At 46.1% G+C, this 21,087-nt stretch overlaps 1 protein-coding gene across 6 annotated transcripts in view; it reads right to left on the bottom strand.

Annotated features, from left to right (window-relative positions):
• Positions 1 to 218: 218 nt before the first annotated feature.
• Positions 219 to 21,087, bottom strand: part of GRAP (GRB2 related adaptor protein) — a 132,818-nt gene continuing 111,949 nt past the window's right edge. For 4 of the 6 annotated variants that reach the window (XM_073648452.1, XM_073648454.1, XM_073648451.1 and 1 more), the window contains 2 exons: positions 5,498 to 5,660; positions 1,034 to 1,905 (listed from right to left, as the gene is read on the bottom strand). In XM_073648452.1, the coding sequence (XP_073504553.1) occupies positions 1,720 to 1,905; positions 5,498 to 5,660 (349 nt within the window). In that variant the 3' untranslated portion in view covers positions 1,034 to 1,719. The other 2 variants (XR_012250769.1, XM_073648455.1) reach the window with 2 other exon arrangements.

The raw sequence follows: 21,087 nt of genomic DNA, 5'->3' as shown, positions 1-21,087 counted from the left end.
CCTTCATGGATGGTCGGTGTGCTCATCAGTATTCTGCACCTGTCCTGCCTCCACCATGTAACACTGGGGCCTGTCTGCACCCTGTTTATTGGAACTAGGACCTTTCTTTACAAAACTACTATTTTTTTTTATTTTTTTTAATAAACATCTTATTATGAAAAAAAATATTGTCAAATTAAAATAAAAAATAGATGTAACATAAAAACCTGATTTAAACAATATGTAATTTTCTAATGATACGTTCCCATTAAATGGTAATTGTAGTCTCGAGAAATAAAGGGTGTGTTGAAAAGTTATATCATTTTCCAATATACTTTCTGTATAAATTAAATTATTAATTAAATCGCAGAAAGCAGAGATCTTGGGTATGACGTCCATAGCTGCATCCTTACTGAACCGGACTGTGCGACACTGATACCTAGCAAGGCGGTATCCACGGCCGGACATTGGCATCAGATAACATTTAGTAATGAAAGGATTGTCCGGGATTGCAAAAAAAATGGTTTGTCTTGTTTGTTTTTTTTTTCCAGAAATAGCGCCCCACTAGTCTACAGGCCATGTCTGGTATTGCAGCTCATATTGTCTAGGGTTAAGCTGCACTATCACACAGAGTCCATGAAGAAGGGTGGCACTGTTTGTCAAGAAAAGAAAAACCCCTTTATTCTAACCCTCTAATTTTGGCAGTTACTTTGCATAGAGAATGAAGACAGTGAAAGAGGAAGCTTGGCGGGATTCCAGAAGTCATCACCCCGTCCTTCCCGACAACTCGCCCGCGCAGATGCCGACACCCACACTCTCTCGGGTGCATTCATGGAGCAATGTACTTTCGCTGCACCAGCCAGCCATGACACCCCGATTTTTCCGTATGATACAATATTTTACATTTTTGGCTTCATGTACTTGGGGGCTTCTGGTGGGTTCTGCCTGTAGTAACACGTCTGGGGGCTGGCAGATGATAGAAATCTACTATGCGTCCTTTCATGGTCCAGAAGTATCCGTGTCTCCGGTGGGATACTTTATGGGAACCTGTGGGATGATGCGGTAGAAAAGATTGACGCCCGACATACAAGGAAAAGGCAAGGACTCAAGTTTGCATTAACACAACCTATCAGTTCACAATCAGTAAGACCCCTGCCCTAAATGTGGCGGCACTCCTCGTTTATGGTTGGGTAGTTAAAGTAAAAATATAACCCATAGGATCCATGATAATGTGACACAGCGGCCCTCATCAGATACAATATTTCAGAAGGGGCATAGAAACGACCATAGAGAGGTAGATCACATTGAATCTGATGATTGGAGAGATCTGCCCATTTATTGACCCCCTGATGAACATTATTCTTTCACTATAGATGACTTTTCAACATTTTTGGAAATTTTCCTGGTGCGATTAGTCTGCTATAATTATATAAAAGCCTATACCTAGGTGGCCCAACTTGAGAAAGGCCAATCCTTGAAACTAGAAAGTAGTCTAGTCTTGTCGACAATGAATAAGTAACCAAGTCTAAATCTATAGACCATGTACCCATTATGTACTGATCATTATAAATCTGCAGTTAGAACAGATTTCATAACCACCCCCCAAAATGTAAAATACCCCTTTCTTTTTGAAAGTCTCTTGCGAGAATGAAGAGAAGATATCTTGAGCCCGTACATAATGTTCTCCACCTTATCTAAGTACGGTCTCATCCACTGGACATATGATCCTGACAATGGTGGTCACTGGTGGATCTGGTTGACGTAGCTCCTAGGAAAAAGGCCAGTCCTTCCGGAAATCCTTCCGCTCCACCAATTGGGATCCGAGTTGTCCATGACTTCGATGATATCTCCTCGTTGAAAAGACAGTTCTGATGACTTCTCTGAGATGAAGTTGTACTGAGCCTGAACAAACTGCTTCATTCTCTGCTGGGATAGAAGACAAAACATAACTAGCATCTACGATCCCATCATAAGACATCAGCTTGTGGAATGAACAGCATAGATTAGGGGAAAATTGGGGACAGTCATGGGTGAGAGGTTTGGTTAATCTCAGACACATTAATACATTGTATGCCTTGCTGTATATTTTTAGGTGTAGAAGCTTTTTCTATTTTAGAATTTCTTTTTGCTGTGTGAAAGACACGTGACTCAAGAAAACACAAAAATACTGTTTTTTTCCCAGGGAGCTTAAGGCTATGGCTGCTCCCAGACGTCTTTATCTTTACCTAACACGTGACTACAACCACTCCCTATACATTGAACAGAATCAGCAAAAAATCTACATCAACCAGTCTCCTGCAGAGTTACATAGTCCTATTTTAGCCGGAGGATGGTATGAATCGAAAAGAAAAAATATATATATTTTAGCTGACAACCACCTTATGCATAACCCCGCCTAAAGCTCTCAATACAGGAAATCATTTTTGTTTTTTAATACCAGTTTGCATTGATGATAACAGTAGCAATTTAAATCGGGATTCTGATATAGGAACACAATTAGGGATCCGTGTTTGTGCACAGCATAAAGCTGAATTAAGAAAAAAATTGGGTACCGTAATGGGAGCAAATATCACCCCACAAATTGGAAGAAGCTTACGATGTAAGTTTAGTGGCATTACTAAGTTAAAGGCATCTATTATCCTTAACCCTATATGTATGAAGGCCTACTAGCACTTTTACTGAAATAAAGACTTTCATCTTGGAAAATCTGGTATCTCTCATATTGTTCAGTAGACTGGTAATGGAACCAGACTGATGCCAATTTATAAGGCATTATTATTGGACTACCAGGAAACAGTAATAGAGGAGCTTTAGGAAGAAACCTCAAAATAAAATTTTGCCAGAAAATCTTAACACTTTTTTTCTTCATTTAAAGGGGACAGGATCATATTTATATAGTGATATATGGTGATGAGTTCTCTATCTTAATTGCTTAAGAGGTTGCATCAGATAAAGCATTGTCACTTCATAGCCGTCAGTCTCGGCTCATAACTTTCACAATCCCCGTGTGGCCTGCAGCCCTGTGGCCGGGGAGGGAGCTTCAATTTTCTTCATTATTGTAAATTAATTGATGCTGAAAAACAGTTGTTAAACATTTGATGTCCTGCCAGGTATGAGGTGATTCTGTAGGATGCCAGTTCTAATGAATACGCCTGTTGTTAATAATCCTGCACTTTTATTACACAGGGGCCCTGGAGGGGGGACACGAGGCGATAATCATAGAGCAGGAGCTGCCTAAAACATGTGTATCTGGTCACGTGTGCACAGAATAAAGCGGGGTAAAATCTGCATGAAATGGTGTTGTACATTTTAAGCTCCCATGAGAAAGACGCATGGTGTTATTACGTAAAGGGAAAGTACACCATAATATCACCGCCCACAAATACAGGCCATCAATAGCAAGGTACCCAGTGCCAGCACGGTGCTTATACGGTGTGATTTTTACATGCTGCCCATTGACTAATCCAATAAATTTGATAATCTGACATCAATCAGACTAAATATAATTCATGTAACGCAATATCAGAGTGATATAGAACATGGCAGTGATGAAATAAGAGTTAATACGCTTATCATGCCTGGCTTCCCCCACCTGTGGCCACCACCTGTAAGTTCCCATGAGCGTAACTGGCGGTAGGCGGTGGCTGTACGATACAAGAAGTGAAACTTCACGTATATTTCCATGCATAAATGTCAAAATATGTTTAAAGGGCTCCGCTAAGTTTAGAGTTAGTGAACCTAATACTTGCAGGGGGTGTCCAAGGTGGCATATAGAGTCAATGCATGTATAGTCATAGTTAGGGAGCCCATACAATGGACATAGGTGCCAGATGAAGGTTGCTCATAAGAGACAATTATTATCCACCATGACCAAATTCTTTCCTAAACCCATAGCTCCCTGGTAGTTATAAGACTACAATTCCCATCATGCCCTAAGAACCATGCGAAAAATTAAGGTGCTCATGAACTTTATCAGGATCACCTGTTCTGAATCTATGGCATGTATGAAGCCCAATGTCCCTATGACAACTCTGAGCTGCCAGAGTACAAGAATAGAAAGGGTTGTTATGGGGTCACAATAAGAGAAGCTTTTATGGCAAGAGACCCATCATCAAACAATATTCCTACTGGACAATAAAGGGATGCAATGCTGCACCCCTATGTATAGTAGAAGGAGTTGAAAGCTTTATTCTCCATTCCTTTTTGTTTTGCCGATGTTTACAAGTACATTCCAGGGTGTAATAAAAGCCCTGGCTGCATTGCATTGTCATTATTGTGCTAAAACACCCCAGCCAATCAGATGGCAACATTGGCTTTTATAAGTGACAATCCCTAACAATATAATGCAGGGAGGTATTCAACCACTAAAATCGCAGTGTAATCATTACACTTATTTACATGCTCCAGGCATTGTGACCTGCCCATATTATACATATGCCAGTACACTCGTTGCACACTTTGGTGAAAACATGTTTTTAGACAAATATATTATGTGCATGTAACCTGAGAGCCTAGAGCATTTCTGAGAAAGATTTAAGGTATGCTAGGAATATAGAAAAGGAAATGTCAACCAATATTCTCTGGGCACCTTTATTTATGCAGATTACAAACTAGAAAAAAAACAGGAACCGCAATGGGGTCTACAACTATGCCTCTTGTGTCTTTTGGTTACTACATGGTCAGCATAATCGGTTCATATATTTGTTTGGTCTGAAAGCAATTTATTCCTGACACTGGGTCTTCTCAGAATATATGAAGAAACTAACATTTATGCCTAATGGGAAATTTAGGGGACTACAAATGCTCCCATGCACCCTAGATAAAATCGTACCACAGCTCCATTCTTTGTTAAAAGAAGAATTTTATAGCTGAAACATAACACTGGTGATTAAACAAAACTTTATTTTTCTACACATATCCTCTTCAGTGTCTCCCAACCCAGGTATTATAGTAGTTTGTGCCTGCATGGTAGTAAGACTATACAGGCTATCATGTAGATTGGCACTTGGGGAATATTAGGTGTACCTATCCTTTTTACAATAGGATGTCATATGTGACGATGTACAAGAGGTATAACACATATTACTGGCTGTGGCATGACTTATATTCTGAATATTTCACCAGTTTTCCTCTGTGAAGGCTCTATCTCTAATTTTCATTGGTCTCTGAGCTAGTGGGTAGAAACAAGTTGCTAAGATGTTTTCAATGCACACCACACACAGATGTGATTGATTCCTGCTCTTCTGTTTCTATGTAGCACAAGTTCAGAAGCAGCGGCAGGGAGGGCATTAAAACAGCAGTACTGAGCAGTGTAGCTGTGAATCCATCTCCCCAGTGAGATAAAACACTTACTAGGAAGCTGCAGCACAGGTTTGTGTGCGTCTATGATTCTCTGTCTCTCACTGTGCTTCTCCCTCTTCGCTCCGCATAGACTTTAATAGGCAGCTGTACTCTGTGTGGCTAGTAACAATGGCTACAGAGAATACTGTGATTGCAGCCCCCCACCCAGCATCTCTACCTTCTCCTCCTCGTCTCGTAGGAGCACTTGGTGGGTTTTGGCGATGGAATTAGATTTGTAGTAATCCACCAGTTCATTCAGGGAGCTGAACTTCATCTCCCACAGGTAGTACGTGCCATTCCGCTCCCTCAATACCTTGAAGTGCTGCACATGGTGCCCGTAACTGGAGAGAAAATAGAACACAAACACAAAAAGAGTCAACTTTGGGTGGGTTTTGAATTTACTAAATTAATTTTTCTAACACAATGGCACACTGACTCTTATTCTGTGGAGTTTGGTATCACAATTAGTTTTTCATAAATTTTTCAGATCCTACTAATTTTCCCCCCCAAAATTGTGAAAAATTAACAAGCTGGCACAACTTACCTAAACCACGATACGATCCAAGCTTCGTATAAGGAGCTTATGATCATGGAAACCAGTTCTACTGGAAAGCTAATGACATTATCATACTGGTAATAAGTAAAACAATCAGTACCTGATGGAAAACAAGCAGTAATCGTGCCGCTCTTATCTAGTACGGGTGGCAACCATCTTGTGGTCGTAGTATGTGGTCGTAGTAATGCCTGTGGCTCTGAATCCAAATTTTAGGCATGACAAGCGACCTGTGCCTCTCCTGTCATTGCAAAACTACAACTACCAGCATGTGCTGACAGCTGCCAATGCTGTAGAGGCCACCGCTGTGGAATACAATAGCAAGACCCCAGTAGGTGCGGACCCTATTACGGTTTTGCACTTGGGCCCAGGAGCTTCATATTACACCTTTGGGGGCCAGTTAGTATCGGTATCATCTGCACCCTCGGGTCTCCTCCACGATCTGTACATTATTTGGCCTCCAGCACTTTGTGGTCTTATCGTCACTCATCATTTATCTGTTTTTTAATCATTTTGAGAATATTTCCTTTCCAGGAAGAAACACGAGAACACGATATAAATTATACAGATACTACTAAATATTTAGCACATATATAAAAAAAATAGCTATCATTAACAAGCACACGCCAGGCTGGGCCTCGGGATACCGAAAAAAATATTAAATACAATTTTGTAACAAATATAAAAAACTCATTCTGTAACACAAAATAACATTCTGTAGTAAAAAGAAAAGTCTGTGACACAAAAACACACAACGCGCCTCACAATAACATATTTTTTTTTTTTAAATAAAAGATCATTTCTGTAACACGCTGCCGGCCAATCAAAGGCCAGCATCTGAAGTGGGCGTGCACGTGACTGGGGGTCCATGGCAGTGACGTCATGCTCTCCCATCGCTTGGACACTAAAGTCAGCTGCCGGCTTCAGAAGATGACGCCACACGGCAGGGGAGCGAGGGGAAGGGGACTATAATGGTTTACTTTTATTTCTATGCATTTAAGAACAGCGGCAGAACAGGGGACATATACCAGGATGGAGGATCTATATACCAGGATGGGGGATATATATACCAGGATGGGGGATATATATACCAGGATGGGGGATCTATATACCAGGATGGGGGATATATATACCAGGATGGGGGATATATATACCAGCATGGAGGATATATATACCAGGATGGAGGATATATATACCAGGATGGAGGACATATATACCAGGATGGGGGATATATATATACCAGGATGGGGGATATATATACCAGCATGGAGGATATATATACCAGGATGGAGGATATATATGCCAGGATGGAGGATATATATACCAGGATGGGGGATATATATACCAGGATGGGGGATATATATATATCAGGATGGGGCATATATATACCAGGATGGGGGATATATATATATATATATCAGGATGGGGGATATATATACCAGGATGGGGGATATATATACCAGCATGGAGGATATATATACCAGGATGGAGGATATATATACCAGGATGGAGGATCTATATACCAGGATGGGGGATATATATACCAGGATGGGGGATATATATATACCAGGATGGAGGATATATATGCCAGGATGGAGGATCTATATACCAGGATGGAGGATATATATGCCAGGATGGAGGATATATATACCAGGATGGAGGATATATATACCAGGATGGAGGATATATATGCCAGGATGGGGGACATATATACCAGGATGGAGGATCTATATACCAGGATGGGGGATATATATACCAGGATGGGGGATATATATACCAGGATGGGGGATATATATACCAGCATGGAGGATATATATACCAGGATGGAGGATATATATGCCAGGATGGAGGATATATATACCAGGATGGGGGATATATATATATCAGGATGGGGGATATATATACCAGGATGGGGGATATATATATATATATCAGGATGGGGGATATATATACCAGGATGGGGGATATATATATATCAGGATGGGGGATATATATACCAGGATGGAGGATATATATACCAGGAAGGGGGATATATATATATCAGGATGGGGGATATATATACCAGGATGGGGGATATATATGTAGCACCCTGAGGATTCGGCTGCTACAGGGGTATTGCACTTCAACCCAGAGGTGTGATATTCCACTCCCGGGTAAGGATGGAGTGTGGAACTGAGCTCAGTTAGCTGCATGCACTACACACATCCCATTTCCGAGGAACAGACCAACAGTACTCCCACTTAGAAATGTGCAGGTACGACCGAGTCTGTTCCTGGCTGGAGTGGGAGGGGGGTGGTACATCCCAGTAGTGTAGGGGCAGATAGGGGGAGCAGCCTGGGTAAGGTTAGGAGCTCATTGGGTGCTGGTCACCTGAGCTCACACATAAAGGGAGTATAAAAGGTGGGAACCATCTAAGATCAGGGTCAGTCTGTGAGAGGTCGGTCAGTCTGCCAGAGTGTAACCTGAAGAGAGCAGAGGAGCAGAGCAGCCCAGAGAGAGTGAGAGAGGAGAGCCAGAAAGACCCAGAGGGGGAGACAGAAAGGAACTCTGAGAACCCAAGTACAACCCCAGGGTGAAGAGTTGGCAATAGGGTACCGGATCCCAAACTGGTGGGGGCTAAAGCATACCTCAGCCAGAGACCGGAGGCCGTGGGCAGGATCTGCCACGGCCACCCACCACATCCACCCTGAAGGCAAACCACGTGTAGGGTCAGGGAACCCAAGGCCAAGGGTCTCCCAACAGAAGGCCCGAGGGAGCTGGACCTAGGTGGATCCCTGGTGGGGACGGCCAGAAGAAAGGACAAGAAGGAGGGCTCAGGGACACGCTCCGGACTTGCTTGGGGGTTGGCTGAATCCAGGACCTGGTGGACGCAGCACGGCTCGGGTGGTCACTCAAGGCCGGAGTGACCGGAATATCTGCAGTAAGTAAACACCCTGAACTGCACAACCCGACTCTGTCTTTACTTATCATCTACGCTGCACCACCACAACCCCCATCCTCTGCACCTGACCCCCTGAGGCCATACCCCTCCCGTTGGGGGTTATACTATCTAAAGCTGCACCAACACCATCAGCCTCAGCGGACCCTGCTGCAGCGGCGGCCGTAGTGACCGCAATCCAACGGGTGGCGTAGTCGACATAACGAACTTTGTAACATCTGTAGGACTGCCACATACTCTGAGCTTGACACCCTGGGCACGGACCGGGTCACAGCCACTCGGAGACTACAACCCCCATCTGATCCGGCTCCGGGTATTCCCCTAAAGAATATGGCCCAGGGGGCGCGTCAACTTTGGCGTAGTCGGCAGGATAACGTGCCCGCAACAACCGGGTACTGCGTGCCTGAAGAAAAGAACGAGTTTACCTCAAAAAGAAGTCTCCTGCCGGTTCCGGAGGGTCCCCGCCATCGGACTCCATCACAGATCGATTCTCGCCGGTTGTCCGCCATTAACAGCTTTTTCCCGCCATCTGCAGAGTTTCCCGCCACTGGGAGACGATTCCCGCCATTTCCAAAGATTTCCCGCCTTGGAAAAGCGGACGCCATTATGGGCGTGCCAGAGGGTGGCAAGAGGCCACCTCCCATCGTGGGCCAGGACCGAAAATGGCGCCAAAAGTGGAAACCGCCCCCACCAACAGAGACTGTGATGCTAGAGGTGTCTGTCAGCGTGAAAGAACTGCCCCTGGAGCTGACAATCACCAAGTGGCCCCGGGACCGCCCTCGAAGTGGGAGGACTGAGAAGAAGAGAACAAAGATGGGTGTCGCCTGGAGCAGTCTGGAGAGAGCGCACCCGGAGACAAGAAGCCTAGAGCTGAGTCCAAAAGAAGCTTACCCGGAGATGGGAGAAGAGCAGAGCAGCACCGGCCCGCTGGCCAGGAGCCTGCTGGAGACAACGGAAGGAGAGCAGAGCAGCACCGACCCGTTGGTCAGGAGCCTGCTAGAAGCAACGACCCCACTAGGCTTAGTGGAGGTCTTGGCACAGCTCCCCCGAGATCGGGAGTGTGCGCAGACTGCGCTGGAGGGCCTCGCACGGAGGATGGCCCGGGTGCAACGAGAGACGTTGGCGGAGTGGAGCCGTGAGATGGTCCAGCAGACAAGAACTCGTCAGCGGAGCACGCCACCCGAGACGAGGAGACAGACCGCCTCTGAGGATGGCGCAGGAGGGCTGAAGGCCGGAGACGGCGCCGAGAAGGGAGCCGAACGAAAGGAGGCAGGTAAAGGGGACGTCTCTACCCCAAACCGGGAAACCGCGTACCTGCCCCAGCTCCCCGTCGCAGAGCCCGAAGTACCCCCTGCCGTGCCCGTAACCGCAACGTCACCGCCGCAGACTAGGCCTCAAACGGGAGCCGCGACCCCTGTGACGTCATACGCCTCGACCCCGAGCGTGACCAAGCAGGAAGTACCACCAGCCTGGTCGCAAGGCCTAGTACCCCCGGGCGCCGCAATACCAACAGCGCCCCCTACCTCCGCGGAGCCACCGGCCTGGTCGCAGGGCCAAGTAGCCCAGGGCGCCGCCGTCCTTACGGTGCCCTTCACTTTCCAGGTGCCCCAGGCCTGGCCGCAAGGCCTGGGCAACCCGGGCGCCACCACCACCGCGCCCATAAAACCAAGAGTGCCGCATCTGGGAGAAGATCTGTTCGCCCAACATACGTGCCCGGATGGGCAGCCCTTTATATGGCCACCGGAGTTTCACCATCCCCGACTCCGGAAAGAGAGGCCCCTAGATGAACCCCTGATTCCGGTTCCAAAGCCCGTAAAAAGGACCTCGCCCCCGCTAGAGGAGGCACAGTTTGAGTGGGACCCCACCGGAGAAGACCTCATGGGGTTCACTCAGGAGACCCGGGCAGCTGCAGCGGAGCGTGCAGAGTGCTGCCGGCAGCAGCTCGAGGTCTTTGAGAGGGAGCGGAGAGAGAGGCGGGTCCGGGAACAACAAGCCCAGATAATGAGCGCGGAGCAGAAGAGCCGGGCCAGGAGGAGTCCCCGTGCAGCTCATGGTCCCCCTTCCACCGGGACTGTGATCAAGTTTAATATGCAGCACGGGTGGGGCTTCATCCGAGATCACCGCACCCCAGGCGACGTCTTCGTGACAAGAAGAGACGTTGAGTCCCACCTACCGGAGGGACACAGAGGACGTGACCTGTATATAGGGGACGAGGTCACCTTCACCCGGCACAAGTGTGCCAAAGGACCCTACGCCCTCAATGTGCATCGCCTGACGGAGGAGGAGCTGCGGTGTGAGGAGGAGCAAGAGGACCCGGACGGGTCTGAAGTTAAAGGTAACCACAAAGAAAGAGCAGGAGGACGTCGTCGTTGAGTACAGCAGAGTACAAGCTGTATATAGTTGCCCGTCGGGGCACAGTGAACTGTTGTTGCTATTATAGTCCCCGTTGGGACCAGCAAATTGAACTGTTACCCGTATTTCCCTTAACCCCTCTGACCGAGGACTGAGAGCGGTCATCCCTTTCCTAAATACCTGGCCGAGGACTGAGAGCGGCCATATCCCCTTGTATATAGTTGCGCTTCCTAAAGCGCCCCCTACCGGTTTTATAGGAAGACCATTTTTCTAGAGAAACTGTTGCACTTTTCCCGGGCACACGTTGCACAGTGTCCGGAGGAGGAGTTAGAAGCAAGAAACGACTACGAGAATGTTTTATATGAAAAGTTTTATGATGCTGCTAATATATGTTGTTTTATATGTTTTATATGTTTATGTTTTATGAAAAAAAAAAATGTATGTTTGTGGATGTTTTTATATCTTGCAGCCCGAGGACGTGCTGTGATTTACCAGGGGGGAATGTAGCACCCTGAGGATTCGGCTGCTACAGGGGTATTGCACTTCAACCCAGAGGTGTGATATTCCACTCCCGGGTAAGGATGGAGTGTGGAACTGAGCTCAGTTAGCTGCATGCACTACACACATCCCATTTCCGAGGAACAGACCAACGGTACTCCCACTTAGAAATGTGCAGGTACGACCGAGTCTGTTCCTGGCTGGAGTGGGAGGGGGGTGGTACATCCCAGTAGTGTAGGGGCAGATAGGGGGAGCAGCCTGCGTAAGGTTAGGAGCTCATTGGGTGCTGGTCACCTGAGCTCACACATAGAGGGAGTATAAAAGGTGGGAACCATCTAAGATCAGGGTCAGTCTGTGAGAGGTCGGTCAGTCTGCCAGAGTGTAACCTGAAGAGAGCAGAGGAACAGAGCAGCCCAGAGAGAGTGAGAGAGGAGAGCCAGAAAGACCCAGAGGGGGAGACAGAAAGGAACTCTGAGAACCCAAGTACAACCCCAGGGTGAAGAGTTGGCAATAGGGTACCGGATCCCAAACTGGTGGGGGCTAAAGCATACCTCAGCCAGAGACCGGAGGCCGTGGGCAGGATCTGCCACGGCCACCCACCACATCCACCCTGAAGGCAAACCACGTGTAGGGTCAGGGAACCCAAGGCCAAGGGTCTCCCAACAGAAGGCCCGAGGGAGCTGGACCTAGGTGGATCCCTGGTGGGGACGGCCAGAAGAAAGGACAAGAAGGAGGGCTCAGGGACACGCTCCGGACTTGCTTGGGGGTTGGCTGAATCCAGGACCTGGTGGACGCAGCACGGCTCGGGTGGTCACTCAAGGCCGGAGTGACCAGAATATCTGCAGTAAGTAAACACCCTGAACTGCACAACCCGACTCTGTCTTTACTTATCATCTACGCTGCACCACCACAACCCCCATCCTCTGCACCTGACCCCCTGAGGCCATACCCCTCCCGTTGGGGGTTATACTATCTAAAGCTGCACCAACACCATCAGCCTCAGCGGACCCTGCTGCAGCGGCGGCCGTAGTGACCGCAATCCAACGGGTGGCGTAGTCGACATAACGAACTTTGTAACATCTGTAGGACTGCCACATACTCTGAGCTTGACACCCTGGGCACGGACCGGGTCACAGCCACTCGGAGACTACAACCCCCATCTGATCCGGCTCCGGGTATTCCCCTAAAGAATATGGCCCAGGGGGTGCGTCATATATACCAGGATGGGGGATATATATATATATATATCAGGATGGGGGATATATATACCAGGATGGGGGATATATATATATATCAGGATGGGGGATATATATACCAGGATGGAGGATATATATACCAGGATGGAGGATATATATATATCAGGATGGGGGATATATATACCAGGATGGGGGATATATATATATCAGGATGGGGGATATATATACCAGGATGGAGGATATATATACCAGGATGGAGGATATATATACCAGGATGGAGGATATATATACCAGGATGGAGGACAGATATACCAGGATGGGGGATATATATATATCAGGATGGGGGATATATATACCAGGATGGGGGATATATATACCAGGATGGAGGATATATATACCAGGATGGGGGATATATATACCAGGATGGGGGATATACAGTGGTGGCCAAAAGTATTGGCACTCCTGCAATTCTGTCAGATAATACTCAGTTTCTTCCTGAAAATGATTGCAATCACAAATTCTTTGGTATTATTCTCTTCATTTAATTTGCTTGCAAGGAAAAAAACACAAAAGAGAATGAAGCAAAAATCAAATCATTGATCATTTCACACAAAACTCCAAAAAATGGCCGGACAAAAGTATTGGCACCCTCAGTCTAATACTTGGTTGCACAACCTTTAGCCAAAATAACTGCGAACAACCGCTTCCGGTAACCATCAATGAGTTTCTTACAATGCTCTGCTGGAATTGTAGACCATTCTTCTTTGGCAAACTGCTCCAGGTCCCTGATATTTGAAGGGTGCCTTCTCCAAACTGCCATTTTGAGATCTCTCCACAGGTGTTCTATGGGATTCAGGTCTGGACTAATTGCTGGCCACCTTAGAAGTCTCCAGTGCTTTCTCTAAAACCATTTTATAGTGCTTTTGGAAGTGTGTTTTGGGTCATTGTCCTGCTGGAAGACCCATGACCTCTGAGGGAGACCCAGCTTTCTCACACTGGGCCCTACATTATGCTGCAAAATTTGTTGGTAGTCTTCAGACTTCATAATGCCATGCACACGGTCAAGCAGTCCAGTGCCAGAGGCAGCAAAGCAACCCCAAAACATCCGGGAACCTCCGCCATGTTTGACTGTAGGGACCGTGTTCTTTTCTTTGAATGACTCTTTTTTTTTCCTGTACACTCTATGTTGATGCTTTTTCCCAAAAAGCTCTAGTTTTGTCTCATCTGACCACAGAACATTCTTCCAAAACGTTTTAGGCTTTCTCAGGTAAGTTTTGGCAAACTCCAGCCTGGCTTTTTTATGTCTCGGGGTAAGAAGTGGGGTCTTCCTGGGTATCCTACCATACAGTCCCTTTTCATTCAGACGCCGACGGATAGTACGGGTTGACACTGTTGTACCCTCGGACTGCAGGGCAGCTTGAACTTGTTTGGATGTTAGTCGAGGTTCTTTATCCACCATCCGCACAATCTTGCGTTGAAATCTCTCGTCAATTTTTCTTTTCCGTCCACATCTAGGGAGGTTAGCCACAGTGCCATGGGCTTAACACTTCTTGATGACACTGCGCACGGAAGACACAGGAACATTCAGGTCTTTGAAGATGGACTTGTAGCCTTGAGATTGCTCATGCTTCCTCACAATTTGGTTTCTCAAGTCCTCAGACAGTTCTTTGGTCTTCTTTCTTTTCTCCATGCTCAATGTGGTACACACAAGGACACACGACAGAGGTTGAGTCAACTTTAATCCATGTTAACTGGCTGCAAGTGTGATTTAGTTATTGCCAACACCTGTTAGGTGCCACAGGTAAGTTACAGGTGCTGTTAATTACACGAATTAGAGAAGCATCACATGATTTTTCAAACGGTGCCAATACTTTTGTCCACCCCCTTTTTTAGGTTTGGTGTGGAATTATATCCAATTTGGCTTTAGGACAATTCTTTTTGTGTTTTTTCATTGAAGACAAATTAAATGAAGAGAATAATACAAAAAAATTTGTGATTGCAATCATTTTCAGGAAGAAACTGAGTATTAACTGACAGAATTGCAGGGGTGCCAATACTTTTGGCCAGCACTGTATACATATATATATATATATATATATATATATATATATATATATATATATATATATATATATATATATATATACAGTACAGACCAAAAGTTTGGACACACCTTCTCATTTAAAGATTTTTCTGTATTTTCATGACTATGAAAATTGTACATTCACACTGAAGGCATCAAAACTATGAATTAACACATGTGGAATTATATACTTAACAAAAAAGTGTGAACCAACTGAAAATATGTCTTATATTCTAGGTTCTTCAAAGTAGCCACCTTTTGCTTTGATGACTGCTTTGCACACTCTTGGCATTCTCTTGATGAGCTTCAAGAGGTAGTCACCGGAAATGGTCTTCCAACAATCTTGAAGGAGTTCCCAGAGATGCTTAGCACTTGTTGGCCCTTTTGCCTTCACTCTGCGGTCCAGCTCACCCCAAACCATCTCGATTGGGTTCAGGTCTGGTGACTGTGGAGGCCAAGTCATCTGGCGTAGCACCCCATCACTCTCCTTCTTGGTCAAATAGCCCTTACACAGCCTGGAGGTGTGTTTGGGGTCATTGTCCTGTTGAAAAATAAATGATGGTCCAACTAAACGCAAACCGGATGGAATAGCATGCCGCTGCAAGATGCTGTGGTAGCCATGCTGGTTCAGTATGCCTCCAATTTTGAACAAATCCTCAACAGTGTCACCAGCAAAGCACCCCCACACCATCACACCTCCTCCTCCATGCTTCACGGTGGGAACCAGGCATGTAGAGTCCATCCGTTCACCTTTTCTGCATCACACAAAGACACGGTGGTTGGAACCAAAGATCTCAAATTTGGACTCATCAGACCAAAGCACAGATTTCCACTGGTCTAATGTCCATTCCTTGTGTTCTTTAGCCCAAACAAGTCTCTTCTGCTTGTTGCCTGTCCTTAGCAGTGGTTTCCTAGCAGCTCTTTTACCATGAAGGGCAGCTGCACAAAGTCTCCTCTAAACAGTTGTTGCAGAGATGTGTCTGCTGCTAAAACTCTGTGTGGCATTGACCTGGTCTCTAATCTGAGCTGCTGTTAACCTGCGATTTCTGAGGCTGGTGACTCGGATAAACTTCTCCTCAGAAGCAGAGGTGACTCTTGGTCTTCCTTTCCTGGGGCGGTCCTCATGTGAGCCAGTTTCTTTGTAGCGCTTGATGGTTTTTACAACTGCACTTTGGGACACTTTCAAAGTTTGCCCAATTTTTCGGACTGACTGACCTTCATTTCTTAAAGTAATGATGGCCACTCGTTTTTCTTTACTTAGCTGCTTTTTTCTTGCCATAATACAAATTCTAACAGTCTATTCAGTAGGACTATCAGCTATGTATCCACCAGACTTCTGCACAACACAACTGATGGTCCCAACCCCATTTATAAGGCAAGAAATCATACTTATTAAACCTGACAGGGCACACCTGTGAAGTGAAAACCATTTCCGGTGACTACCTCTTGAAGCTCATCAAGAGAATGCCAAGAGTGTGCAAAGCAGTCATCAAAGCAAAAGGTGGCTACTTTGAAGAACCTAGAATATAAGACATATTTTCAGTTGTTTCACACTTTTTTTTGTTAAGTATATAATTCCACATGTGTTAATTCATAGTTTTGATGCCTTCAGTGTGAATGTACAATTTTCATAGTCATGAAAATGCAGAAAAATCTTTAAATGAGAAGGTGTGTCCAAACTTTTGGTCTGTACTGTATATATATATATATATATATATATGCATATATATACATACAGTACAGACCAAAAGTTTGCTAAGTAAAGAAAAACGAGTGGCCATCATTACTTTAAGAAATGAAGGTCAGTCAGTCCGAAAAATTGGGAAAACTTTGAAAGTGTCCCCAAGTGCAGTTGCAAAAACCATCAAGCGCTACAAAGAAACTGGCTCACATGAGGATCGCCTCAGGAAAGGAAGACCAAGAGTCACCTCTGCTTCTAAGGATAAGTTTATCCGAGTCACCAGCTTCAGAAATCGCAGGTTAACAGCAGCTCAGATTAGAGACCAGGTCAATGCCACACAGAGTTCTAGCAGCAGACACATCTCTACAACAACTGTTAAGAGGAGACTTTGTGCAGCAGGCCTTCATGGTAAAATAGCTGCTAGGAAACCATCGCTAAGGACAGGCAACAAGCATAAGAGACTTGTTTGGGCTAAAGAACACAAGGAATGGACATTAGACCAGTGGAAATCTGTGCTTTGGTCTGAGGAGTCCAAATTTGAGATCTTTGGTTCCAACCACCGTGTCTTTGTGCGACGCAGAAAAGGTGAACGGATGGACTCTACATGCCTGGTTCCCACCGTGAAGCATGGAGGAGGAGGTGTGATGGTGTGGGAGTGCTTTGCTGGTGACACTGTTGGGGATTTTTTCAAAATTGAAGGCATACTGAACCAGCATGGCAACCACAGCATCTTGCAGCGGCATGCTATTCCATCCGGTTTGCGTTTAGTTGGACCACCATTTATTTTTCAACAGGACAATGACCTCAAACACACCTCCAGGCTGTGTAAGGGCTATTGGACCAAGGAGGAGAGTGATGGGGTGCTACGCCAGATGACCTGGCCTCCACAGTCACCAGACCTGAACCCAATCGAGATGGTTTGGGGTGAACTGGACGACAGAGTGAAGGCAAAAGGGCCAACAAGTGCTAAGCATCTCTGGGAACTCCTTCAAGATTGTTGGAAGACCATTTCCGGTGACTACCTCTTGAAGCTCATCAAGGGAATGCCAAGAGTGTGCAAAGCAGTCATCAAAGCAAAAGGTGGCTACTTTGAAGAACCTAGAATATAAGACATATTTTCAGTTGTGTCACACTTTTTTGTTAAGTATATAATTCCACATGTGTTAATTCATAGTTTTGATGCCTTCAGTGTGAATGTACAATTTTCATAGTCATGAAAATACAGAAAAATCTTTAAATGAGAAGGTGTGTCCAAACTTTTGGTCTGTACTGTATATACACTGCTCAAAAAAATAAAGGGAACACTTAAACAACAGAATATAACTCCAAGTAAATCAACTTCTGTGAAATCAAACTGTCCACTTAGGAAGCAACACTGATTGACAATCAATTTCACATGCTGTTATGTAAATGGAATAGACAATAGATGGAAATTATTGGCAATTATCAAGACACCCTCAATAAAGGAGTGGTTCTGCAGGTGGGGACCACAGACCACATCTGAGTACCAATGATTTCTGGCTGATGTTTTGGTCACTTTTGAATGTTGGTTGTGCTTTCACACTAGTGGTACCATGAGACGGACTCCACAACCCACAGAAGTTGCTCAGGTAGTGCAGCTCATTCAGGATGGCACATCAATGCGAGCTGTGGCGAGAAGGTTTGCTGTGTCTGTCAGCGTAGTGTCCAGAGGCTGGAGGCGCTACGAGGAGATAGGCCAGTAACCAGGAGACATGGAGGGGGTCGTAGGTGGGCAACAAAGCAGCAACAGGACCGCTACCTCCACCTTTGTGCAAGGAGGAACAGGAGGAACACTGCCAGAGCCCTGCAAAATCAGGTCTGGGAGGAGATCCCACAGGAGACCATCCGCAGCCTCATCAGGAGCATGCCCAGGCGTTGTAGGGAGGTCATACAGGCACGTGGAGGCCACACACAACACTCAACCTCATCAGGAGCATGTCCAGGCGTTGTAGGGAGGTCATACAGGCACGTGGAGGCCACACACAATACTGAGACTCCTTTTGACTTGTTTTAAGGACATTACATCAAAGTTGGATCAGCCTGTATTGTGTTTTTCCACTTTAATTTTGGGGGTGACTCCAAATCCAGGCCTCCATTGGTTAATAAATGTGATTTCCATTGATGATTTTTGTGTGATTTTGTTGTCAACACATTCAACTTTATACAGAACAAAGTATTCAATGAGAATATTTCATTCATTCAGATCTAGGATGTGTTATTTCAGTGTTCCCTTTAGTTTTTTGAGCAGTGTATATACATACAGCGTATAATATTATTCTGCAACACAATCTATTGTTGTAAGTAAACCCTTGTAATGTGATGTAAGTGATCTGGTGCGATACAGATTATACTTCATCTGCTTCTGTACATGACGTCACTTTGACTCCGGCTCGTCTCATTACATAAAGCTGTAGACAGGTAACATTAATGATCATTAAGCGCAGGGCTGTGACCCGATAATGACGGCTTTATGCGGCTTGTTGTCGGCTCATTAACAAACACCTTTTGGTGATGGTGAAAGACGATACAAATCCTGCGGATTATCTGAGTGGGTGCGGATTGTGCAACTCTGCTACAGTTCTCCATAGACGGATCATGGAAATGGGAGGCCACGAAGCCGAGCTGTGAAGTGATCAACGGCTTATCGCAGGGGAGGACTAACACAATGGATTCTGCAATCACTTGCATAGGACTGCAGCAAGGTTTTGTGACCATGATGGCAATCTGGTGGTTTCCATTCCCTAAAAGTATTTCCTTTATATATTTATTATTTTGTTCAGACAACACAAAAAAGGTGAAAAAGAGCTTCAGTCTACAGTATTGTGCTAGGACGTGTGTGGTACCTACTGAACGTCCCTTAGTTGCTTCAGCACGCTGGGTGCAGCAACGTCTCTCAACAGCAGGTGCCCCCTTAAGAGCATGCAGTAGGATTGCCTAGCTGCAGTCCTATGTAAAAATCAGATTTCTCCATATATTGTAATATGGGCTAAGTATAAGACCCCACGTCTTAATCAACGAATTTCAGATAGTCAATCATTCCCAGTGTATAACATTCAGCCAGGCCCCTCGTCCCCCTGTGTATAACATCCGGCCCCTTGCCCCCGATGTATAACATCCAGCCCCTCGTCCCCCAGTGTATAACATCCGGCCCCTTGCCTCCGATGTATAACATCCGGCCCCTTGCCCCCGATGTATAACATCCGGCCCCTCGTCCCCCTGATGTATAACATCCGGCCCCTTGCCTCCCATCCGGCCCCTCGTCCCCCGATGTATAACATCCAGCCCTTCGCTCCGCTGGTGTATAACATCCGGCCCCTCGTCCCCCGATGTATAACATCCGGCCCCTCGCTCCGCTGGTGTATAACATCCAGCCCCTCGCTCCCCCGGTGTATAACCTCCGCCCCCCCTATACCGTCTGCTGTACTAACATATGACAGCGGTCCTGTAATAGGAGCTACCGGGGGTAACAAGTCCACTCATGACATTTCTTCCCTCCTAAATCTTCCCCCATCACATGTGAGTGATATTACTGAGAAGTGGAAGGAACCGCAGCAGCTCAGCCACAAAGTTGAGACCCCGTAAAGTTACATAGTGGGGGGCCGAGTGCTGAGATGCAGAAAAGTCACCAATGCTCTACTGACCCCAAAACTGCAGAGTCCAGACCTCCTCTGGTATCAGCACAAACACTGCGCCCCCCGCCGGTAGCTTCAAGGCCGAGCAGCTGCATGCAGCCGTACATCACCAAGCACAATGCCGAGCGTCGGATGGAGTGGTGTAAAGCCGCCACCACTGGACACTGGAAGAGATGTGATCTGTGCAGTGACGGATCGCACTTTTCTATCTGCGTCTGATGGAGGGGTCTGGGTTTGGTGATTCCAGGAGGACGTTGCCCCCTGACTGCATTGTGCCTCTATATAGATGGCGGAGGAGGATAATACTATGGGCTGTTATCAGGGGGCGGCCTCGGACCCTTAGTTCTTAATGCTTCTGCACAAGACATTGTGGACAATTGTAGCTTCTTCTTTGTGAGAACAGTTTTGGGAAAACCCTTTCCTGTTCCCCATGACTGCGCCCAGTGCACGAGCTCCATAAAGATGCTGTACAGAGAGTTGTGGGGCTCACAATTGACATTTCGGTATGTTTTCAGAGTGTGGTAGGAAGAAGGAGGACATGGAGGAAGCCCACACAAACTGGAGAAGAACCCAAGGACCCCGGTGCTGAAAGCAATCAGTAAACCCCTGTACCACACGACAAGCTCAGCTCTGCTCTGTAACAGCCATTTTTTATATTCTGACACCTTCCCCCCCGAATCTCATCGCAGAATATTCCCGACCACAAATAAACAGAGGAACCATGGAAATTAATCTGACATGGAGATGATATAACTGTGACATAATAAAGGTAAAGAAGATGTGCGGCTGACAGGACGGATTAGCCGAAAAGCGA

This window comes from Phyllobates terribilis, unplaced genomic scaffold (assembly GCF_046119375.1).
Source record: "Phyllobates terribilis strain yellow unplaced genomic scaffold, ASM4611937v1 Scaffold_9__5_contigs__length_417890890, whole genome shotgun sequence".
NCBI lineage: Eukaryota > Metazoa > Chordata > Amphibia > Anura > Dendrobatidae > Phyllobates > Phyllobates terribilis.
This window is presented reverse-complemented; position numbering and strand designations above follow the sequence as displayed.